The following is a 26,922-nucleotide window of genomic DNA, read 5'->3' as shown; positions in this document are numbered from 1 at the left end:
CCTACTGTCACGGTACTTTATAAAGTTATTCAAAATTTTTCTCGGAATTCTTTATATTATGATAAAATTGTATTTTATCATATTCTAGGAAATATAAGAACAGAATTGGACTAGTAATTTCTTTGTTTTGCAGCTGCTGCTGTTCTGCCGAAGACACAGTTAAATATTTGTTTAACTGTGACCCCAAATCGGTACAAGAATTTTGTCAGTATTAATATTTGCAATAATATTCTGAATATTCATCTAATACCGTATTCTTTACCGAGCTGTTTGAATTTGTTCAGTATGCTGGATTTCGTTTCAGAATCCAGATTATATAGTATCTATATTATATTTTAAACTCGACGAAATCTCGCTGGCAACGGCTGAAAACACTGAAAAGTGACAAAAAAGGGACACTTCGCATGAAACAGTTGTAACAGTTCGCAAATGGAGTTGAAAACTCGCCATCTTTATCAAGGTCTGAAAAAAAGGATGTGCATATAAGATAGCATTTTTATAATTTTGATGTAGGCTTTAGATTCCTTCTAAACAACGTCAGAAGCGAGGAAAAATGTATGTTAGAATAATAGCGCTATTTCAGCAAAGTTTCACTGCGTCGTTGCGGAAATCACCTGTCAAGCGTCTCATATATGAGTTGTAGAGGGAGTTATGTGCCTCGCCGGGCTAAAGTAGTGGATGACCTTGCTGTACGGCAAGTTAAACAAGGATCTGAAACTACTAGGTTCCGTACAGACTCAACTCTGCACCCGTGTCAATATGTTCATTATATGCAAGCCTCTTGATTTATACCCCATTAGGACCCTTATTAACTTATATGCAAGTATTGTCAATTGTGTCGTATTGTGATGGAATACAGCTCGGTATGTACTCAATGTAGTTTGAGGAGTCCTTACTCTCCTCACGTCCACCAATGCCGTATCTCTTGCCTACTTGTCGCTAATATAATAATATATTATATAATATATAATAAATATATATAACATATATTAATTATATTATATTATATGCATGCAGCGCGCGCGCATGTTTTGATTTGGTGAGCGCGCCAAAGTATTCATAGAAAGATGCGCCGCGCGTTACATTCATCATATAAAGTAGACCTTCTCAGGGGATGTATTCTCGGCTCAGTAGATGAATCCATAAATTTGGAACATGGGCACATCGCAGTATTGGCCGTATTTGAGTGCTGGGAAGGCTCACTTCGGTTTTCTAAGATGGATATAGCCGTAAGCTAGGACTAGGAGCCATCAAAAGTCGTATAAAATTACCCATGGAATGACCAGAAATGAACAAAAATGAACATTCTTCTCAAAGTGCTCAGAATGGTTTAAAATGGGTCGGAAAGTGTTTACATTGGTCCTAGGACCACTCAAACCAAGTTTGGGAATCACTGCATGTCTAGAACCGATGTGAAGGTGGTTCCAATTTTGATTTTTGTAACCATTTTGGGAACATGGGGACATCGAAGTATTGGCTGTATTGAAGTGCTGGGAAGCCTCAATTCGGTTTTCTAAGATGGATATAGGTAAAAACTAGGCCTAAGAGCCATCAAAACTCAAATAACATTACCCAGGTTCATGGAATGAACGAAAATGAACAAAAATGAATATTGTCCTAAAAATGCTCAGGACGGTTTAAAATTGGTCGGAAAGTGTTTATATTAGTCCTAGGACCACTCAAACAAAGTTTGGGAATCACTGCATGTTTAGAACCGATGTTACCAATGTTCCAAAATGTTCCAATTTTGGCACAATAATCCTCCTGAGAATCCAGATTTTTTGGAACATGGGCACATCGAAGTATTGGCTGTATTTAGGTGCTGGGAAGCCTCAATTCGTTTTTCTAAGATGGATATAGGTAAAAACTAGGCCTAAGAGCCATCAAAACTCAAATAACATTACCCAGGTTCATGGAATGAACGAAAATGAACAAAAATGAATATTATCCTAAAAATGCTCAGAACGGTTTAAAATTGGTCGGAAAGTGTTTATATTAGTCCTAGGACCACTCAAAGCAAGTTTTGGAATCACTGCATGTCTAGAACCGATGTTACCAATGTTCCAATTTTGGCACAATAATCGTCCTGAGAATCCAGATTTTTGGAACATGGGCACATCGAAGTATTGGCTGTATTTAAGTGCTGGGAAGCCTCAATTTGGTTTTCTAAGATGGATATAGGTAAAAACTAGGCCTAAGAGCCATCAAAACTCAAATAACATTACCCGGGTTCATGGAATGAACGAAAATGAACAAAAATGTATATTGTCCTAAAAATGCTCAGAACGGTTTAAAATTGGTCGGAAAGTGTTTATATTAGTCCTAGGACCACTCAAACCAAGTTTGGGAATCACTGCATGTCTAGAACCGATGTTACCAATGTTCCAAAATGTTCCAATTTTGGCACAATAATCCTCCTGAGAATCCAGATTTTTGGAACATGGGCACATCGAAGTATTGGCTGTATTTAAGTGCTGGGAAGCCTCAATTCGGTTTTCTAAGATGGATATAGGTAAAAACTAGGTCTAAGAGCCATCAAAAGTCAAATAACATTACCCAGGTTCATGGAATGAACGAAAATGAACAAAAATGAAAATTTTCCTTAAAGCGCTCAGAATGGTAAGAAAATGGTGGCAAAGAGTCTATATTTTCGTCCAACAGAGTCTTAAAGTTGCATTCAGAATTATGTACAATTAGCACACGTACCTCCAAGAGAAGGCAGAAATTATTTTATTGGGCAACTATTTTGGTTTTAATAATCCCCCAATATATTGATATAAATTTTTGACATCATTAGCTGTATTTGTTCGTTGAGGGATGAAGGTTGCGGGTGAAAGGGTTGGTTGAGCGAGGTAGGTTGCTGGTGAAGGGGTTGGTTGCGTTAGGTAGGCTGTTGGTGAATGAGTTGGTTGAGGGATGAAGGTTGCTGGTGAAGGGGTTGGTTGAGTGAGGTGGACTGCTGGTGCTTCTTTGAACTGGTAGATAAAGAGGTAGGCTCATCAATTTAGTGAAGGTTTTCATTGTCGTTGCAGTTGTTGTGGTTAAAAGAGAGGGAAAATGATTTGTATAACTTAATTATCTATTTATTCTCTTCTTATTCATTAACAAGCTTGCTAAGTTAATCCTATTGCTGATGACCTGATCTGATCTTACGCCTCTACATCCGATCACACCAAATAAGATCGGATAACCTTGCTACGCTCGGATCACCTTATTCAGATCACATCTTTATTTGCTTCCACACATCTATTACACGAAGTGATGTGATACAAAGGAATACAAGGAATACAAGGAATACAAGGAATACAAGGAATACAAATTTAAAATCTTGAGCTACAATAGTAACTGTTAAGATAATAACAATATCATAAGATTTGAATTTATTATATTAATATAACTTAACTAAAGTGAAAAATAAAGATTTGACATAGAATATTTTGTTTTCAGTCGCCTTGGTAATGCTGTAATGCTTGAGCCAGGTCACTTTGCAGTTTGCACTCGTCGTTGCGCGAAAAGAAACAAAAGCGGGTACAGTGATTTTCAGTGTTCACTGTTCATGTACTGGCCAGAGAGTCAAAAAATTTCTTGCGGTTGTTAAAACACGTAGTGGCAAACCTAGCAACGACTCTCGTGAGGTGGACTTGACTTTCGTTCGTGATAAGTTCAATGATTTCACTGTTGTTGCTGATGAATTTGAGGACGTTTGCTCCAGGGATGACATTGTGAACAGAATAAGATGTCGCAGACGGTTTGATTGGATTTGATATGAGTGACTGGATCTTGTCTAGGACTTTTCGCCTCGATGCATTCGATCTTCATTCTCAATAATACCAGAACCTAAGACTATATTGCACCAGGAGCATATTCGCTCGTCACGAGGAGTTTGATTATATCGGCCAAGTTCAATTTCGAGTCGATGTGCACTGATCCGCAGTCTTGTGATATTAGCACGGTCTGCATATTTAATGACACTATCTAGGTAATACTCTTTGTTAAATTTGGATTTTAGGTCACGATAGAATTCTAATTTCCGAGAAGTGTTGATACAGGACCCCCAATATTCTCTAAAGTTACATTTCAAAGTTTTAGTAATGACGTGTGGTGTGAATATTTTACTCCCGATGGGTTGTGTTGATTGGGGAGGAATTCGTTTCTTGAAACCGTTGTGAATAAGAAAGTCCTCTTTTGGTGGTTTTGCGATACTCGGGTTTCTTTCGAAAAGTAACTTGGAGTGATTGTTTTTGAGTGTGCGGTAGGCTGTGACATGATCGGTAGAGAAACATGGGTCTAGCGCGAGGACAGGCTCCAAACCCCTGTACCAGTCCAATTTCATGTTCATCTGTTCTTTGAAAGCTAAGGAGACAAGGGAGTTATCTTTGAGATTTTTCAAACGTTGGCTATATTTGAGAGTGAGGTTAATACATTCATAGATTAATGGGTAGCGGCCTGACTCACCCCAGACGCCTGCGTTGCTGGCTTTACGATTAACCCCCAGTGACCATTTAAGAAAGTGAAGGTGAACTTTTTCGCTGTTCAGAAGGCTAACTTTCTTGAGGATACTAGTTTGAAATTTTGTTTTTGTGTCGGCATCCATATTGAGATCGACTTGTTTTGTTATGTGTTTTATGATAGCCATGTTAGGTGTGTAAATAGGCGCTCCGTAAAGAACGATAGGTTTAATAAGACCATCAAAGAGTGTTGTTAGAGAGCGGAATGATAATTTGGATTTGTTTACTGAGCTTTTCATGGCATAAAGTGCACGCATGGCTTTCTTTTTGAGCTCAGTTCGGGCATTTGTGAATGTGCCGGATTTGTGTATTTCGATTCCTAGATAGCAGTATGACTCGACTTCTTCTAACAAGTGATCACCAATTTTGAGGGGAACCGGCTGATAAGTATCAAAACGGGCATTAAATTTCATGAGTTTAGTTTTATCTGCATTAATTTCGACGCCCCATTCCAAGCAGAAATTGTTCAAAGCAAATGAAACTGATGTGATCTAAATATAGGGTGTACATTGTGTGACTGTCTGACTGTTTATGGAATCACTGCACTGCATGCCCAGAACCGATACGATGGGTGCAGAATACCGAACCATCTTAACAGTACAGTAAATGAATAGTCTGTTGATTGGCCTTATGACTCTTTCGTAAACTCTTTGGAATTGCTCAGAGCGGTTTAAAATTGGTCGGAAAGTGTTTGTATTGGTCCTAAGACCACTCAAATTGGAACATTTTGGAACATTGGTAACATCGGTTCTAGACATGCAGTGATTCCCAAACTTGGTTTGAGTGGTCCTAGGCCCAATATAAACTCTTTCCGACCAATTTTAAACCATTCTGAGCACTTTGAGAAGAATGTTCATTTTCGTTCATTTCTGGTCATTCCATGGGTAATTTTATACGACTTTGATGGCTCCTAGGCCTAGCTTACGGCTATATCCATCTTAGAAAACCGAATTGAGGCTTCCCAGCACTTAAATACAGCCAATACTTCGATGTGCCCATGTTCCAAAAATCTGGATTCTCAGGAGGATTATTGTGACAAAATTGGAACATTTTGGAACATTGGTAACATCGGTTCTAGACATGCAGTGATTCCCAAACTTGGTTTGAGTGGTCCTAGGACTAATATAAACACTTTCCGACCAATTTTAAACCGTTCTGAGCATTTTTAGGACAATATTCATTTTTGTTCATTTTCGTTCATTCCATGAACCTGGGTAATGTTATTTGAGTTTTGATGGCTCTTAGGCCTAGTTTTTACCTATATCCATCTTAGAAAACCGAATTGAGGCTTCCCAGCACTTAAATACAGCCAATACTTCGATGTGCCCATGTTCCAAAAATCTGGATTCTCAGGAGGATTATTGTGCCAAAATTGGAACATTTTGGAACATTGGTAACATCGGTTCTAGACATGCAGTGATTCCCAAACTTGGTTTGAGTGGTCCTAGGACTAATATAAACACTTTCCGACCAATTTTAAACCGTTCTGAGCATTTTTAGGACAATATTCATTTTTGTTCATTTTCGTTCATTCCATGAACCTGGGTAATGTTATTTGAGTTTTGATGGCTCTTAGGCCTAGTTTTTACCTATATCCATCTTAGAAAACCGAATTGAGACTTCCCAGCACTTAAATACAGCCAATACTTCGATGTGCCCATGTTCCAAAAATCTGGATTCTCAGGAGGATTATTGTGACAAAATTGGAACATTTTGGAACATTGGTAACATCGGTTCTAGACATGCAGTGATTCCCAAACTTGGTTTGAGTGGTCCTAGGACTAATATAAACACTTTCCGACCAATTTTAAACCGTTCTGAGCATTTTTAGGACAATATTCATTTTTGTTCATTTTCGTTCATTCCATGAACCTGGGTAATGTTATGCTACTTTCGATGGCCCCTAGACCTAGCTTGCAAATATATCCATCATTTACAATTATTTTTGGCACTATTTAGAGCTCATTAGGGCAAATAAATGCATGGCACACTTTTGGCACAATTTTGGCACATGTTCCAAAAATGTTCCAAAAATGTTCCAAAAATCTGGATTCATCAACTCTCTCGGCTTATGTGGCACGGCCCCCAAATCGTCGTTTGAATATAATGCGAAAATTTTGAAAAACTTAACTGAGGTACTAGCAAAACTGCGCGTTTTGATCTAGAAACACACTTCTTGAGAAGAGGGTGCTTTTTCGGCGGGGAGGGGGTGGGGCGCCCACAGGCAACGTTACGCCACTGACTAAACCACTCTAAAACAGTCAGATATTATAGGTGAGCAATATCATTGCTAGTTTCATTCAGCCACATTTGAATAAGATTATGCCATAAAGTTGTCAGGGACGCAGGTACGCTTACATTATTTTACCTGATACTATTTACCACTAAAAAGATGACGTTGAAAACGAGTTTGGTTTATCATTCGCCAGAGTGTTAATTTCCAAGCTATCGTTATTTTGTACAGTAAATGTACATTGTATATCTACCAAAAGTATGATAAGGGTATTATAGATTCGTTTGGGTTTTTGAGTGAGATGATGAAATAAACTGATAGTCCCTCTAACACTATCCCTGCATTTGATAGATACTTGTACAGTGTAATGTACATTACTAAGTGTGTTTTAAAACTATATATTATATCATTGAAACTTACAAAACGTCTTACGTCACTTTATTATAATTAAAACAAGCTGAATAGCGTTCCTGAATAGCGTTCCGTAGTAGTCACATGACGCGTGTAGTTGATGTTTCAGTGATCAGATGGGGGCAAGCGTAAAAAAATGGGAACATAACTCATAGACACATCTATTTAAGTGTTAACACTCGTGTTAACACAAAGACAGACACCTCGTACCCTGGGGGCACTCATTACTGTCTTGAGATAAGTTTGCGTGTCGTGTCTATATTATATATTATATATTGTAGCTGAAAAGAACATTCTGTACATTTGAAGGATGTTAATTATCTGACAACACTGATGACAGGATCAAAAGAGTGCCGATCATGAAGTTAATTACATATCATACAATATACATTACACATTATGATGAAGTTAATCGCTTCTATACATTATATGGATTATATCCAGATATTGTCTTGTTAGTAATTTCGCTCACGATCAGCTTTTATTGAAGTTACTTCGTACAGTAGTACGTGCTTTAAAGCATTTGAATAAGATATTTTATTAACTTACCCGCATTACTTAAGTTGTGGGCCCGTGTGACGACAAATATCATGAATATGCTACATATTACATAACAAACTTACAAAATGTTTAATAACGTTAATGTTTAACATTCCAGTTGAATCACAAACCACAAGAATATAAAGCGTACGACGGGGAACCTGAAAAACAGCACGTTATAAAACACGTACCTGAGAGTATAGGGGTTCAGGTGAGAACATGTGGAGGAGCATTACACCAAACATCCAGGTATCTGTACGTGGGTCTAACATCACTTCCTGGTCCTCTACCATACCCTCCAACACCTGGGATGGGGGAATTGTTACTGCGCCGTCATATTGTCAGTTTAATGATGGATAGTGCCCAGTGGTGATTATCTTAAGTGTCTGGAGGCAACTATTCGCAACTCTCCAATTGAAAAAGATAATTTTTTTCCGGTACAAACACAATTGCAAATTGATTATGAGTAGGAAAAGGCCGGAAATCAACCTATTTTCCGGTTTGCCGAATATTGCAGGAGCGGAACCGGGTGTTTAGAAGAGAAAATCTCAGAATGTCGGATCAATAACATGGTCCCACACGTTCTACTATTATATCCTGAACTCCGAACTTATCTCATGCTGTTCAACTAAGTGTAATCTTAATGGGAGCTGATCGAGACAATAGATCACTATAACAATTAAGTGTTTGGCGCACCTCTTACTCAATTGTAAGGGAGAACAATTGAAGATTTATTGTGGAGAAATTAGAGGCTGACGTGGCGGCGCCCCTCGTACTTGGTTTTACAGATCTAGATTGTAGAAAACGCTTTATCGACTACAGAACACATTTCGAACACATTCTCGAGACATGCTTTTCAGTCTGGAGATCAGACTGTAAGTGTCAGGACTCGTACCAGGTCCTTAGCCAGTTCCTAGATGAGAGTAAACTGGAAATAAGCCTCCTTCGTGGCCATGGCAACCAATGAATTAAACAATTATGTTAAATACCCTAAATACAATTAGCATGTAAATATTATGTAACCTTGACCGTAGAAATACTTCAGTCAAAAAGAAGTAAAGTTCAGCGATTGGAAGGAAAAAGTGTTATCAATAGTTTCCAATCGTATTGAATATTACAAGAAAAACTTTCCTGAAACATTTGAAATAAAAGAAAACACACTGGAAAAAGATGATGTTAAAAGAAGTCTTAAATTGCTGAAAAGTAAATACATTATTTGTAGTATCGACAAAGCTTCTGGTAATTTTTCATTTATTTGTAAAAAGTTTTATGTAAAAACTCTTGTCAATGAAATGGGTTTTGATCCTAATACTCTAGAATGTATAGGTAATGATACATATAAACCCTGTAGCGAAGACGAGACTCATTATGTCAATAAAATATCTGAGAGTCTAAAGGAGAGATTTAATGTACAAGTTGAAGATAAAAACTTGCGACTAGCACGCATCTTCTGGAACCCTAAGCTTCATAAGAACCCTTACAAGGCGAGGTTCATTGCAGGTGCCCGTTTTTGCGTTACGAAACAACTTAACGTCCAAGTTAACTGTTGTCTGAAACTTTTGAGGAAATACTTCAAGAAATACTGCGAGGCAATCTACAACAACAGCGGTATAAACATGTTTTGGAGCATAGATTCCTCAAGTGAATTCCTTGAAGCTATCAAAAATAGCGATGTTTATAATATACAAGTATATGATTTTACTACTCTTTATACCAGATTAGACTTGATTGAAGTTGAGAATATGATTAATGAAGTTGTTGATTTAATATTTTCAGACCGTAATAGATATATTTGTATTTCTAAAAGAGACAGTAATACATGTTTCTTTTCCAATAAAACCTATGATTCTCATGCAAGAGATGACCTAAAAGAGGCTGTTAAATTTATTATTTATAACACTTATGTCGTCTTCGGTGGGATTGTATTCATACAAACCAAGGGTATTCCTATGGGTGGAAATTCAAGTTCCCCTATAGCTGATCTCACTGTTGGCAAAAAGGAATTTAATTATATGAAACGTTTACTTCAGGAAAAGAAAATGGGATTAGCAAAGATATTATCCAATAATAAACGATATGTTGACGATTTATCTATTATTAACTACCTTTACTTTCATAAATTGATTAAAGATATTTATCCTAATTCATTGGAGATGGAGCGAGCTGGTTCCAATAATAAAATCATTAACTACCTTGATTTAAATATTAATATTTCCACAGAAGGACTAGAAATATCAGTGTATAACAAAACTGATGATTTTAATTTTCATGTTGTATCCCTTACATTTCCTCACAGTAACATCCCAACCGAGGTTGGCTACAACGTTTTTTCAAGTCAAGTTCTTAGATATGGTAATGTTTGCACTAGATTGGATATCTTTACCTCCCATCTTCACAAAATATTCAAAATTCTAATTGATAGAGGATATAGCCGTGATAGACTGATTAAAGGCATTAAACGTTGTCTGAGGAAATATGATAACGTTTTCAGGAAGTTCGGTATTCTAGATGACCGTAACATTATTAAAGAACTCCCCTGATATCTTTTGATTTATTGAAACACGGGTACTAACTCTGCTAAACTGAACAAATTCTGAAACTTAGGTGAATAAGTGTACAACGTGCTAAACCGAAGTTCAGACTGACCAGTGAAAATGGGCGAGCATACCAAGTGTCATTTTAATTAGAAGTTTTAGTCAGTGATTTATTATTGAAGCTTGTAATTACAATATCTAATGCTCCTATAAATACTTTAATAAATTGTTTGTCCCGTTATTCTTTTTCCTTCCTCTTTTCCTTGTCATCCCCTTTAGTTTTAAGATTCTTGCTATAAATGGCTACAGCTAACACTATTAATGCTAAGTACCAAACAACAAATGGGAGGTGGATCGTTGGTACCATTAAATCGATTTAACACCGCAATTCCAGTCGCAAGCCTGGGACCACTACTAGCATAGTCACAACATCTACAAAGCTGCCATATAGCCTGACTGACAATTTTCTCGACTGACTGACAATGTTTCTTCTTTTTCCCCATTTAGAATACAAAGATTAGTACATTTTAGCTTATGATTAATATTATATTTTTACCTATAGTTTACTTAGATTCAACCCAAACAACAACCCAATATTTCAGTCTTCAACCCAAACATAATTTATAAAATAATATCAACTTCGAAATAGGAGTATAATAAGAGAATAAAAATCTTCAAACAAGTAATTTTAATGGATTATTATTTATTTAATTAGGATGAGGGGTGTTAAACTAAATTTTGAGAAATCGTAAACTCATCTAACTCACAGTCCCCAATAGTAAGATAAAGTTACCTTCTGGGCCACTTTGGTGAGGTGATCCAAGGTTTGAGACCTGGTTTGTTACCAAAATAGAAGATAAAGCTCCATCACGCTCCATTCTAATAGTTCTAACGACTGCCAACTATAAAAATATAAAAAAACCCCAATCTATATTTACCTCGAGCGGATACGTGATGACATTTTGATGCGTCAACTTATCAGACCTCATGTTGTCCACCATCCCCGCTTCACTTATTACTGCACAGTAATTGTCCCTCAACCAAACTGAAACATGCCCGCTCGTTTAGTAAACGCTTCATTTACCAGGCTCCAATTTACCGGGCATTAATACTCCTTGAATTATTGTATCACTGTTTTTACGTGAAAATGCCATCTTAATTTACCGGGAATTTTGGTTTACCGCGCAATTTTCCCTTCGGTTACCCGTCTACTGCTGTATCATGATAATATAATACATTAATAGCGGGAAGAGGTGAGGACAGGAGAGGAAGTGTGCTGTTTAACTTGTAAAGGATATCATGGTAGAGAGAGGGTTCTATTGATACGACGTGTAACGCAATTATAAGACAATATAGGACGAACATAATACAGGTTACATGAGTACATGAGCGCAGACAATGTTCTGTTGTGCTAGCAATAATGTGCCCGTAGTGGGCGCTTTATAATTATAATGTTTATATATCGTAGTTAAATGGAAATTATATTATACTGTAAATTTGTATCTTTAATACTGCTCACAGTCACAATCTTGGAATGTTTTCAAAATTAATGTTGACGTGGACATTTATTTGTATAGTAGCAGAATGCCAGAAATGTATTGATGAACATTAAAAGGTCAAGAACTGGTGGTCTAGTGAAAGTTAAAAAGCAAAAGTTGACGTTGCTCTAGAGTCTGTTAAAACATAGTTGCTATGTGCTTAATACTCGTACCATTGTGTATAGAGAGGGAGCCGTGGGTAATGTTTTGGGAGAGGAGAAACAGCATTCCTTGGAGAACTTGTGCTGCGTAACCTTTCTTCTTCTGCAAAATTATTAGTACGGTAAATATACTTGATACTCTGGTTTAGGGTGAGATATACTATAATTAAATAGATAGCTTGGGTTATTACCGGAATTGTCATGAAATATCGACAGATAAGTAAATGTGGGAACAAAGGGAAAAATTACAAAGACTTTTTTGTCTCTTTCACAATATGTTCACATCGAACACAAAGTCTGAAAAATAACCGCCCAATTTACACTCACAGTGAACATATCCGCTCTAGCACTGGCGCACCAGTCATGTAGGGTCCCTATGGAGTGTACAGGGGCGGCACTATAGAGCAGCCCCTCCGTGTAAACATACCCCACATACTGCATCATGTGTCTGAGGGGACAGGCTTTTAAATATTATATTATACATATTACATATTATATATTATGTATATATTATAATATAATTATTAATTATATACAATATAAATAACAGAGGCTTGATAATTGGTATGCGCAAATTCTACACATATTGACACTGTGTGATGAAGAGTCTTTAGGCACTGCTCCTTCATACAAATTTGTGTTATTTTTCAAGGTCCCATTTTCTGTGGTACACCAGTGCACCAGTACACCAGTACACCAGTGCACCAGTACACCAGTACACCAGTGCACCAGTACACCAGTACACCAGTGCACCAGTACACCAGTACACCAGTGCACCAGTACACCAGTACACCAGTGCACCAGTGCACCAGTACACCAGTACACCAGTACACCAGTACTGAGTACACCAGTACACCAGTACACCAGTACACCAGTACACCAGTACACCAGTACACCAGTACACCAGTACACCAGTACACCAGTACACCAGTACACCAGTACACCAGTACACCAGTACACCAGTACACCAGTACACCAGTACACCAGTACACCAGTACACCAGTACACCAGTACACCAGTACACCTTTGTAAAAACATCTTATCTCGTGCTACGAATTAACCACTCAGGTGGAGGTTTAATAATTTTTAAATTATCTTCTTGCCGTGCTGTTATGGTTAAAAGCCGCGTAGGATGATACGTTATCGTGGTAATATGTACACTGTACAGAAACTGTAGAGTATGTATATGTTCGGTGGTGGATACCTTATCGCAAACAGTAAACCGTACAGTATCGAGTTTCTTCTTGTAATTAGTTAAACATATCGAAAGTAGACGGTCGTGAGATAAGTTTTAAAATGGTGTTTCTCAAATAAATCAAGCACTTTGGCAAATATCTAAGATTGCGGTTAGTAGACACTGCAACCTCTCAGACCCGACTTCTTTTTAACATGATCTCAACAAAAAACTTGTGTTGTGACTTTGTGAGGAATTTCGGTCACGGGCCCTAGTTTATTGGCAAATTTATTTTAATAAGTTTGCCAATAAACTAGCAAGCTTCTAGTAGTATATATATATATATATATAATAGTATAGTTCCTGGGTAGCCTGTAGCAGGTAACGCCCGATAGTAATGCTTCTACAGACCTACACAAGTACAAGTAAGCAGGTAAATATTTCATGCTAGGCATGTGGCACCCATTACGGTAACCATCTATTGATCCTCAAACTTGTACCTCAAAATTAAGTTTCCGAAGAATTTCTTAATTTATTAAGAGACCGCATCAATTGTCATTAGCCCGGCCGGACATAACTATTCCGTCATTCCGAGAAAAATACAAAATTAATTTCGCCAGCTCGTCTACGAATTATGCTTTTTGGACCACCAAAATCAGATTATCAGATTTAATAATCATAAGAACCATCAAAATTCACCCACTCATCAGCCACTACTCTCCGCAGCCTCCTCACCAAGACGAAGACTACACCGCCCACTAAACTCACTCCTAACACCATCTACGAGATACCCTGCTCACAATTCCCCTCCAAGTATACCGGACAGACATACGGACCCCTGATCCACCGAAAAGAACACGAACGATGCTACAGACTCAACAGTGCAAGTGCTTTCGACGAATCCACACTCCACAGACAGGATCAAATCCGCCCCGCCCATCATGCCCTGAACACTGCAACTGGACATTCCATCTCCTGGAACAACATAGAAGTCCTCAAATCCCTTACAACACGATCTCAACTTGACATGACAGAACACGCCGCCATACAGATAAGACAACCCTCCATGAACCGAACTGACCGTGCCCCCAAATGTAGCTCACTTTGGGACCCCATCTTTCCTAAGATTGCTTCATCCCTAAAGACCAGGCCATCTGGCATTTCCTTTTCATCTACCTCAGAAGCCTAGCTTTTAATTTGAATGTTATTGTAATGTAAACTTAAAACATTTTCACATCATCATCTTCATCATCATCCATCCTCCCCACTCCACCCTTGCACATCACACACCCCTCATCATTGACTACTGTCTCTAATACTACTGTCTCTAGAATATAAAGACTAAAATATGTAGTGAATGTACATTGTACATCTAGCTAGATTACCCCCACTGTACCTGTGTTTAAGACCCAGAATCTTCTTAATGTGATCCTCAGAAAAGGCGGTCTTGTAACGTCGTACAGTCAGCTCATTGTACTGTATTTCTGGATCCCTGTTCTCAACGTCTTTGCTCGCTTCTGATAATATAACGTAATAATGTAATTATAATGTAATTATAAGGTAATTATAAGGTAATTATAAGGTAATTATAAGGTAATTATAAGGTAATAACGTTACGACGAAATTATATGACGTAACGGTGTTACGGATACCATCATTGCCATTTATAATTGGGTCATAGTTTAAATTAACAGATTGCCATATTTGATATCGCCAGATCCTTTACACTACGGCTTATAAGCGGGAGTCCGATGTAAATCAAGCTTGTCAGACTCGTTACTTTCCCTTTCTACACCTCCTTACTTGAGTGCTTGTCAACCATTACTCCAGTATTCTGTGGAGAAGAAGAGGAACCTCATACATCGAAAGCCTGATTTACCTTATTGTTTTCCTTTTCCCAAACTGTACGGTAAATCGTAGATTTACAAGTATGTAGTAGATGGCCTGAGATAGGGTGGGAATGTACCGTACATTAACTTAATGATTGTTGTTTTAATAATATGTTTGGTATAATATTTTTAGTAATTATGGTATTTTTAATACAAGTACAAGTACATGATGGAAGACATGGATTAGCTTAAACGTTTGTCTGTTTACTCGCAATATTGAGAAAGTAAAACTACAGTTGAGGATGGAGATAATATATTACTGAAGAACATGAGGTCTATAACGGTTGAATCTCAACACTCACCGAAGCTAGAATCTGTGACGATAAATAAGACTTTTCAGTTAAAACGTTGAAAGCATTGAAAGCAGATTTGACACAATTTTTGTTTGACTATTAGTGGCTATGTGAGTTTCCACGGGAAAAGGGGTTATCTTGTGCAGATTCATGACCTGACGAAATTTTACCTTCATGACTGGAAATTTTGGTAATAAACTTATTTAATTACCATATAACTTTACTAGGTACCTTACGAGACATATTTAAGTGGTACGAAAGTCGGTGGTTTTCCGAAAAAAACACCATATTTTCAGACTTCCAAAATTTAGGTCACCATCATTATTTTCCCCAAATTATTTTTCACGTATTTTCTTTAATTATGACTTTGTCAATTTACTATCAATATAGTAAGTTATAAGTAGATTCATCTAACAAATGAACACTAGAGTATTCGATCATTAATTGCTTTAAAAAGCAGTGGTAAGATATGTTGTAAAATGTAAGTACAAGGCAGTAGAGTGAGCGATATAATTTTATAATAATGAATGATGTACATCAATATTCCGTAAGTGTTCACTGTGTGTGAAACTATTTTTTAAATGTCAATTTATAAAACTGAACATCACGAAGGTGATATTATGTCGTCACTTGACATTTCTTACTTTCTGAAGAATTTTACACATGAGTTATCACTAATCAGTCCAATCATTTAATTTTATCGTGAGAACAGCGAATATGTAGCCATATATTTGCGAATATCTGCACCCATAGTAGTTTTTAGTATGGGGCCTTTGAGCAGTAAAATCAGGTGATAGCTCTGGTCATTCTCTAAAATAAGTATCTAAAGTCATTTTTAGCTCCGAAATCGTAAGACTTCTCCGCTAAGTTTTAAACAATCATACTTTTTTTTATAATTTGAGGACGAAATCTTCTCGTAATGAGTTAAAAATAGCACTATTCTGACATTTTAAAATTTCGTTAAAGTACGGTCATGAATCTTAATGAAGGGGGAGGACCACCACGGGAAAAGGGGTTATCTTGTGCAGATTCATGACCTGACGAAATATTACCTTCATGACTGGAAATTTTGGTAATAGACTTATTTAATTACCATATAACTTTACTAGGTACAGTAAGCGTAATTTCACATAAAACGTGACGATTAACATGTTTCATGGAGAACAAAGTTGTGATAATTTAATATACGGTTAAATTTCTCGAACCAGTGGTGGTAGTAAGTCATACCGGAAAGAATTATCTCAATTGGGCACTCAGTGACTGAGCTATTAAGGCCAACGTTTGCACACTGACTTTTGACCCACCCTGTACATAAAACATACATAATATGTAAACTAATTACAACACTACATTCTACAAATCTATTACATTTATTGGGGACGTTACAGAAGGAATTAATTTAATGTAGTTGGAGGAGTCCTAACTCTCCTCACGTCCGAAAATGGCGTTTCTCTTGTAGCAAATATGAGTACAACTACAAGCTTACAAGGAATGAACCTATTTGGTGATGAATATATTTGTAAAGGTTCCACTCATTTGGTGATGAACTGTCAGAGTGTAGCATAATCATTACATACAGGTTACATTATCAAGCATGTTTCTTGATACCCTGTACATATATTGAAAGGGGTGAGATGTCACGTGATAGCCTGCTTAATAGCCTGCTACTCAGTACTCATAGTACGTTGTAGCCTTTGTAAATCTATTATACCTACTTTGTATATTATAATGAGTGGTCCTATATTATCTTACATTACGAAGCTGCAGCAGATCGAATAATAGTGTCGTAATTTCAAGTGATGTACTAAAGTTATACACCGCTGCAAATAACACCTAAAATAGGTCCTAGCGTCAAGTTAAGAACTCAAAGCGAAGTTACAAAATATTTTGGGGTGTGCTCGCGAAGCACACGTGTTGAAATGAAGAAAATGATTTTTAAAAGTCTATGAAAACGTGAAAATGAGGTTAAAACTTCAAAATGAGGTTAAAACTCTAAATTGAGGTTAAAACTCCAAGAAAATGTTTGATGTTATTGTTAAGAATAAGGTATGACTGTGAAGTTTAAGTTAAAACCATGGGCAAAAGTTATATATATATTCAATATCGCAGTTGAAATGCAAAAGTATAAACCAGCCTGGCGTTTATTATATTCTCATATTCGAAAACACGCATTACATTTTCATAGTTAAAACGGTGCGAAAGTATGAACTCGCTCTGTCCCAACTCACCGTAATTTAATTCTGAGTGCCCCTCACGTATCTTATAGTAATACTTGATAGGCAATCTTGAGGTCCCCTGCCAAATTACCTACCTTAGGGCCAATAAATGTGGTTCACAATAAATTTGGTTAACAATAAATTTGGTTACCATAATTTTGTTTACCATAATTTTAGTCACAAATTTCGCAAATTTTTAATCTACAACAATTTTAGTCACATTTTTCGACTTTTCGAGACCATTTTCCATTCCATTTACCTTCAGAACGACAAATTTAGTCTAACCCGTCTGAGCATTAAAGATTAAGCTGCAATGCATAACTCAGGAATTTCAATAACATCAGATCCAGAGTTTGTGACTCTGTATCACTAAGTTCTTCAGTACACTGTTCAGTTTCTTTTTCACCCTTTTTCGACTTTACCATTTTTGTCGGTACGACGTAGTTTATGTCGATATGATCCTTCAGCCGGTTCAACAGAGCATGCATTGGGATGGATCGATTAAAAATGTTATGTCCAAGAGGAGCTCTAACTCTTTAAGTGCAATAGGACTTTGGTACGGTTTTGTGCAGTAGGAACGGTGATGTCATATATTAATTATAAACAATGTTAGCTTAATAATATTCATGTCATATTTGCTCTACTGAAATTTTGGTCTGCTTTAAAATTAGTCGCCGAAAAATTTAGTCTCATGAAATTTGGTTTACAACAATTTTAGTCAAAAGTTTGACTAAATTTATGGTAGACTAAATTTGTCGTTCTTAAGGTAATTATATAGCAAATCTGTTATGAGGGGAGAGAGAGCGAGAGAGGGAGAGTACTGAGACACTTTAGTATCACATTTGGGTCACAAAATGATCAATTAAACCACTTACCACCGACCGATTTGAAAAACCTTATTAATTTGGCTTCGTCAGAGTTTTGTCGGCACTATACCAAAAAACTAGTCCCATATCTGTTTTCATGATTAAGCCGTTCGGAAATTACACGCGAACACACACACAAACTTGTCCAACTTGCCCTAAGTCCCAAGGCCTTGCAAGACAATATCAACATCCTATTCGGCTAATGTAACTCTATGGGCCTTGAAGTAAAAATTTAAAAACCAAGATTCTCATATTCTGCCCTCCTAAAAGAAAACGATCCTATGAAACATTCACTTTGGGAGGCCAGCCCATCCAACACACCGAAAAATACTGCTATCTTGGCATAATATTCCACAGAAATGGATCTTTTACAGCAGCAAATACTGAGCTGAGGGCCAAGGCTCTCCGTGCTCTCTATGGCCTTAAAGGCAATATCGTTAAAGATGCCCTCTCTCACCGTTCCCTAAACATTCTATTTGACTCTCTAATAAAACCGATCCTGCTCTATGGCTGCCAAATCTTATGTCCCCACTCAAAAACCATGAGATACCTCTCCAAAACAGATAGCAAAGCCAACCCCCAGCATACTCTCAAGTACATCTCACAAGACCACTTTAGACGGCCCCAACGTTAATGTGTTGGTTCAGCCGAATTAATTATTATGTAATCAAGTTTATTTTTCTCTTTTAGTTAGTTGTCATCCTGCCAAACATTAAGCAACTTATATTGCAGTTCCATTTATCAATTAGTATATCAAAATATGTCATTGTAATTTTGCATGGCTGAAATGTAACGCTTGATTTATATATATATATAATAATTAATTGAATTTTCAAATAAAAAAAATGAAAGATTCCACCTTAAGTTTATCAAGTGGTCTTTGTCTGTCCATTCAAAAGCATCAAATATAGGCTGCTGGGGCGAAAGTGGGCGCCACCCCCTTTTCTTTGAAGCCTGCAAACTTGCAATAGATTTCTATAGTCGCCTTGAAAGCACTGAAAATGAACTTCTCTCCGCTGCATTTCACGAGAAGATTATGCTGGGCCTTCCTTGGTATTCCAACATCTCCAATCTTCTCACCAAATATAACTTCCCCCACTCATCCTCTTCAAAATCTCTCTACCCAAATCAGTCACAACATGAGGGAAGAATTTGTGGATACCTGGAAATCTGCCACGGCATCCTCGCCTAAATTAGAATTCTATAATCAAATTAAACATGACTTTGAACCAGAAACATACTTAGGAGTGGTTAAGATCCCTGATGCTCGGAAAAGCTTAACAAGGTTTCGTATTAGCTGCCACAACCTTTAAATTGAGAGGGGCCGTTACGAAACCCCCCTAGTACCAAGAGAACATCGATGGTTCTGCTTTTTCAGCAAGGGGCTTAAGCCTATCGAGGACGAAATTCATGTCTTAACTGACTGTTTACTCTACTCCTCAGTTAGAGAAAAATTTAACTTCCATACCAAAAATATCACTGACCTAGCCGGTTTGCTATCCGATAAAACTCTAGACCATACAAAATTTACTGCCACAGCAAGAGCAATCCATTCAATTCTCTCTGTGAACGAACAATTTACAGCCTACTATAAGAGTCCAGATTTCCACTCAAATACTGGCCAGTGCATAATGCTTTAAGACCTCATAATAAGATCAAACTCTACAAATTCGATCTATCCAAAGAAAAATAGTATATAAAACATTTCTATTTTATCCCAACACATTTGTAAATAACTAGAATTGTGTAACTTTAAATTATTTCAAAATTATAACTATTGTGAACTCAATAAAATAATTATTACTTTTGTATCCTTGTATCCTTGTATCCAAACACACATCTTGAGATTATTAGTATAGATTAGTAAGATTGATAAAATAGCTAAGAAAATTGAACCTTGTCCACTATCGAAATAAACGGTTAGTATTAGTAATAAGGTATAATTAATGCGGGTTGTTATGCTGCAGGGAAATCTGTAACGAAAGGACCGTGGCCGCACCGCTAAAGAAAAGGAGATCAGCCCCTCGTTCCTAGGTTGCTAGGTTCATTGTGTTATTGTTGTTAAATTAGATATGAAACTGAAAAGATAAACCTGCCAAGATTGAAGTTGAACAATTTTGTTGGAAAAGTTGCACCCTCTTTGAGGTCTATAATCTATTTTATCAACAAAATTCGGAACTCATCCCCCTTATCCCCAAATCGGTACAATAAATTTTTGCTAGATTTTCCGAAAGTTGTCCTGAAGTTTTTCCAAGGACCTAAAAATCTACATTCCCTTTCTCGAACCACACTTATTTCGCATAAGCTGCTGGCGTCCTTAATAGTGCCTTTAAGGTGCACCCTATTCACTAAAGTAGAGCACTGCCCTTAGGGCTTAGCTCAAAACGCTTAATGATATGATGCAATTAGCTACTCAGATCAGACCTACAAGTCTACCCCGCAAGGGGCTGCTCCTTTGTAAATATTACGTGACTGGGTCGAGTACGTGATTCTCCACCAGAAAATATTCCATAATTTATTCTGAATAACTCACATGTATGTGACTGTGGTGAATATGTGAATATTTAGCCCCTCCCAGTCTTATTTCGGGAGACAAGTCATGACACCTTGCCATTGGCGGATTGGCAACTTGCCAAAATATTTCCAACAGTCAAGTGGATAAAGTTTTAATTAAATTTTACTGATCATGACGACAAATATTATGACGACTTGGTTCCTGGAAAGGACGCAGTAAAGGTCAATGATGAACTTACCGGTGAAGTTGAAAGGGTTGAGGATCTTAAGACCGGTTGTTTCCTTAACAGGAACTTTCTGAGTAGCAAAACTTCCACCACACACGCGACTTTGTGTGTAGATATACGTGTCCTCTGGGTTCTCTGTAGTGTACTGAAACAACAGCCAATCAAACACTTTCATTGGATGAGACAGCCAATCATAGCTCACACTCACTTTAGATCTCAAGTTATGAGTTTAAACTCAACATTCGCCACACGTAACTTTCTATCAGATGCTTGGAATCAGGTACTATTAAAACATGCGTTATTGGTTATGGACATTTTAAAATTTAAAATGTCCACAACCAATAACGTAATATCCATAAAAAGCAAGCCATCTTTAAGTACTTGAAGTGTGGTAGTGTGTGCGAGGTCTACCCCTCCTAACAGGTAAACTGCTCTTGCACGGTTCTAACAAAGTAACAACTTGCATCAATCATCACATATAGTAACGTCTGTAATGTCTGTTTTGTCTGTTTAGGTGTACCAGCATTTTATTAATTATTCTACCTGACCAGCTCTTTAATTTACTCCACGTTTCCGAGATGGTAATTGAAACCACCGCCTACGGAACAGAAAGGATACGATACCATTTAGTTGGTACCATTTAAGTGGAACCATTTAAGTGGTACCATTTAGTTGGTACCATTTAGGTACTTTAACACAGAACCTTTTTTCGTGTATAACAACATTATTAAACTAGCAATATTTGACTCTGTGCCAATTTAAACGTTTCTGTATAACCGGAGGAAGATTAAAACTCAACTTTAACTTAATCGAAGATAAGATAAAAAGGTGCCGAGATTTGATGTTGACCGAAAGTTGTACTGAAAGTATGTAAATTATATGATATTAGAAACCTGCGTCCTTATCTGGTGAGGCACGTTAATATTCAGCTTCGTTAACCTTGCATCATATCAATATTTTCCTTATTATCGTTCATTCGCTCCAATTTTGCTGTTAACTCTGACAATCCTGACTCTACATATACAGGGTAGAAAATCTCAGCAGAGTAGATCTCTGATTTTGCTCCAGCCACTGCTTACATAATGATACATACGGGTAAACCCCCCCCCCCCCCCCCCCCCTAAAACGTCACCTGTTTTTTGGGCCCATATTGCCGAGTTAGGGCTAAATTTACAGGGTTCTGAAGTGTCTAGGAATAATATTTAAACCTTTTTCTAGCCTGCCAGGAAGATTTGGAAATTTGAAAATAGAATCAGGTACAATCTTTTTGACGTTGAAATGGAGTTCGTTTTAAAACACCACCCCTAAAATGTCATTTCTATATGTGTGATAATTACAAAATGTACAGGAGGCCTGATTTATCTTTTGTCACTAGTACTATTTGTTTTGTCTTATTAAAACATTAAGCTACTTGAAAACATTCACTCACTAAAGGAAGTACCTCAAAACCGTAATCACCCCCTAAAATGTCACGTGCACCACCCCTAAAACGTCAGCTAAAACAGGTTGTGTAGCACTCAGAATGTTGCTCAATTATTAATTTTAACCACTTCTGGGACTAATATAACCTATTTCTGAGAGGTGTCGACTAGAATTTCTCTCTCTGTTGAAAAAAAATGGTGGAATTTAGTCAATTTACTTTTTGTGACATTTTGGGGACTTTTTTTGAATACCCAGAACTTACGGAAAAACAGTAACTCAGTCAACAAAATTAACACCTGTAGTTAGATTATCTAGTTATAAACTAACAATTGGCACAAAAGAAATGGATTCGATGTGATTTTAACCTTGTGCAAATTGCATGTTTTAATTGCATTTTTTGGGATTTTTAACATCATCCTGCATTTTGGCAATTTTAGTGACCCGTAGTTTACTAAGCCAACCCAGTAATCGATCTGACCTTCTCTATAGACTAGATTTGACTGCTTTTAGCAAAATTGAATGTCAAAAACTACGGTTTTTGGTACTTACTAGTTTATGGTAAACCTATGATATGCCCCCTAAAATGTCATTTTTTTCTCCCCTAAAATGTCAAATTTGTATTTTGTTCGCACGGTGTGCGATAATAGCTCTTGTTTTGGCACTTGTTAATTATTAACATCAACTATTAACGAAATGTGAGTATGCATTGCATCTTAGGAAAAGCCTGAGTAATTTGATCAGGTTAAAATGACATTTTAGGGGGGATAATTAGACATTTTAGGGGATGTTTATTGCGATTAATAAAATAAAACTAATTCTTTGAGCTGCCAAAGCTTTCCAATATTACCATTAGATGCTAAATATGATGTTTAATAGGCTGGTACCTCCATTTTATGGTGCTTGTAGTCTCAAAGCCAGAATCTGATAAAATGACATTTTAGGGGGCGGCCAGTTCACATTTTAGGGGAGGGTAGTAATATTGAGTAATGTATAACTTTCCATATCTCCAGTCATATGTACAAAGTTGCTAAAATATGTAAATATCACTATCCTAGACCAAAACTGAGTTAATATTAATGAATTCCAGAGTTATAAAATTGTGCGCTTTTTTTCAAAAGTAAAAAATTCGTACAAAGTGAAAAAAATGCCCTTATGGCATCATTTAGATTCAATTTCAGGATGTGGCAGGGTCTGAATGATCTTTCTTTATGTTTAGGAGTTACAAATGATTAGGTAAGATACTTTCTAAAAAGATGGGATCCAATCAATCAAGAGTGGCGTTTTAGGGGTGGGTGACATTTTAGGGGGGGTTTACCCGTAATGGTAGAATCTGTCTTCACTGAGTCTATTCAGAAACAATCAGAAATTTGAATGAAAGAACTATCAAATCATGAGACTCAATAACTCTACACGAATCCACCATAATGGTACTGTTAGATATGAAGCCTATCAAAAGAGTTATTTCTGTTTGCTGCTGGGTGAACAAGAAAACGAATGAAGGTTTTACTGATGCGTGATTTGCATGCAGCTCGAGAGATTAGGACATACTTACCACATTTAGGATAATGAACATGGTGACATACCAGATCTCAAAGAGTTCCCTCAAATGAGTGGCATCAAGTGTGTATCACATGGATATTTGGTCAACTTTTAAACTTAAAAATGAACGTTTACAAAAGATAGCAGACATGCGAGGAGGTCATCTTCTGTTCAGTATGTGATGATTTTGAGGATCAAATTAGTGGCATCATGAGCGTATCACATGGAGATTTTATCTCTACTACCTTTGGAGGTGAACTCCTGAAGATGGACATCTTTAAAAGGCAACTGAGGAAGTAAGAGAGATGTTCTCATCGGGGAACTGCTCCGACTTTGAGGATACTCTACTTGGGGCCGTCTTCTTGCGGTGGGAGACCAACTAAACGACACGGAAATCCATCGCTATAGTACCAACAGACAGCGACAATGGAGACTATATTTCACAGCGGGCGTTCCTTTGGAGGTGAACAGGTAATGACAGTTGACAGCCGTGAAAGTAAGAAAGATGTTCTTTATAGGAATTCCGAGGATGCATTTGTAGAAGACAACTTCCTAAGGCAGGAGACTGTCCTTTACAGAACAGTCACGGAAGTGGCAGTAGCCAGTAACATGTCCTGAAGATCACTGGAATGTGCAAGGTTAGAATCCGTTTAACATCTAATAACTTTCATTCACTTGTGTCGTCTGATTGTTTTGGGAATTATTATTTTTAGAAATGGTGAACTTTCGATATATATTAAGATTATTTTGATTTAAATTTTAAACCTAGTAAGATAATTAAAATCAACTTAACAATTCATTGCATCACCAGTGTTTATATCTAACGATGAAATTTTGAAAAAATGTGTCGAGCCAATTTGAAGTATGTAATAGAGTAATTCTTCAGCCTCCAAAATATGGATGACCATTTCACAGATGACTGACTCACTGACCTACTGAAGTAAACTGTAAAAAGGATTAGGACGTTTCGGCACGTTTCAGCGCGATGTTAATGACATTACATGAGTATTTTCTTGACGCTGAGGCGTTCTTTATTTGAAATTTCGTGGAAAATTAATAAATTTTAAAAATTTTAAACTTTTAAAATTTATGCAAAATATAATGTTTGAAAAACTAGCTGTTGTTCGCTCTATTTTGAATATAAAGTATTTTTCTTGACGCTGAGGCGTTGTTTATTCAAAATTTCGTGGGATATCGATAAATTTAAAAATCTTTAAACTTTTAAGTTATAACTTTTAAAATATAATTGTGAAAAACTAGATAATGTTCACCGCAGACATCTTCGCTCTATTTTTAATATAAAGTACCCAGGAGTCATCTCCTACATCTCTTGTATAAACGCTGCAATGCTCAACCATTGTCAGAAAAAGTGGCCCGTAGTCGGTGGAGAATGTTAGGACATGTTTTGCGGGGTCCTGTTGAGCTGTTGATGGACCAGCGTTTTCTTCCCTCAATTTTTTCCATCGACCATCAATGCACTGGACTTACCAGGGAGAAGAGGAAGATCCTAAAGCAATTTATTCTCACTGATTGTGCATGATTTATGTAAAAGAAATCTTTATATGAATAATATTTTTGATCTGCATTATCTCCGTAATTTAGCTTAAATGATACAGATAAGGGATATTGGCAGAAATTACAATGAAGTTTTGATATTTAGTTATTTGTTTTAGGGAAGGATTAGACTGGGCGTTGTTTTTAACTATCCCTTGTTTAGAACTTTTATTTAATAAATAATAATATAATGTTTCAATATGGCTATTTTTAAAGAAATTATGTGGAATATCCTTTACTTTGAATTTCTTAAGTCGATGAAGCGAATCCAAAAGTGATCGGGTAATTTTCTTTGAATGAGCGCTCGGGAAAAATGCCAATTTTTGAGGGTTCAAATTTTGTGCGAGATTTTCTGGTTCAGAGTTTAGTAGATTACTCGCTTTGTTAATTGTTCAAAACACTAAAAAAAGGAATAAATTATCAACAGATTCAGAAAATAAAGTATCTCTACTGTCTTCTCAGAGGCAGTTGCCACTACCACAACCCAAATGAATAAATACAATACAATAAAAATTAAATGACTATTAAAAAATGACTTTAAATTGGTGAAAAGATCTTACTCTTGGTGAGGAAAGCTTGGACTTGATAAAGTTGACGATTGCAGTAAAATCCCAACGCTCCCTCTTCTCCTTCCAACACCTCTGAAAATTTAGAAATGTTACAATTTTAGTCACTATATTTCATGAGAGAACGCTAGATTGCAATTACCTGCCGAGAGGTGCACGCCGCTGCACCCATAGGTTTTTACACAGCAAGGTCTCAGGCCGTCGTGCAAATTTCTAACTTTTAAATTTAAATTCTTAATTCAATGATCATTCTATAATATGTATATAAGAAATCAATTCAAAATCGAATCATGAAATTTGCGGCAACAATCTCATACTAATAATTAGTGCACCCCTGTTGACTCTTTTGACTAAAACTTATCAAAGCAAGTGACGTATTAACTTAATAATACTTTTATAAACGTTCATATTACAGTTAATCAAAATCAGCGTAACTTTTGTATTGAATTTTTATTAAATTTACTATCTAAGCCTCAGCACCAACCCAAACACTACATAGTATTCTGTAACGAAAGAAATATTATGCCATAATTGAACGAATTTAAAATTAATTATAATTTGCATTATAACAAAATTTAAACTTAATTATAATTTAGATTAGAACAAATTATGAATAAAAGAATTAAGAAATTAAATTTACGATTAAGTACATGATTAAGTGAAACATTATGCCAATAATGTCCCCTGAATGCATGTTCAAAATGTTTGTCCTTAAACAATAATCCAGCAAATCCACT

General features: G+C 36.6%; 1 protein-coding gene across 2 annotated transcripts in view; it reads right to left on the bottom strand.

Moving 5' to 3' along the window:
• LOC134811656 (tyrosine-protein kinase JAK2-like) overlaps positions 1–26,922 on the bottom strand; it is a 56,208-nt gene that overhangs the window by 15,762 nt on the left and 13,524 nt on the right. For both annotated transcript variants that reach the window (XM_063818679.1, XM_063818678.1), the window contains exons 10-16: positions 26,180–26,260; positions 21,117–21,249; positions 14,496–14,616; positions 12,253–12,373; positions 11,938–12,028; positions 11,165–11,271; positions 7,884–7,997 (exon numbers count right to left, since the gene is read on the bottom strand). In XM_063818679.1, the coding sequence (XP_063674749.1) occupies positions 7,884–7,997; positions 11,165–11,271; positions 11,938–12,028; positions 12,253–12,373; positions 14,496–14,616; positions 21,117–21,249; positions 26,180–26,260 (768 nt within the window). The remainder of the gene's footprint in view (positions 1–7,883; positions 7,998–11,164; positions 11,272–11,937; positions 12,029–12,252; positions 12,374–14,495; positions 14,617–21,116; positions 21,250–26,179; positions 26,261–26,922) is intronic.

The sequence above is a fragment of the Bolinopsis microptera genome, chromosome 2 (genome assembly GCF_026151205.1).
Source record: "Bolinopsis microptera isolate Bmic1 chromosome 2, MBARI_Bmic_1.0, whole genome shotgun sequence".
In the NCBI taxonomy this organism is placed as follows: Eukaryota; Metazoa; Ctenophora; class Tentaculata; order Lobata; family Bolinopsidae; genus Bolinopsis; species Bolinopsis microptera.
This window is presented reverse-complemented; position numbering and strand designations above follow the sequence as displayed.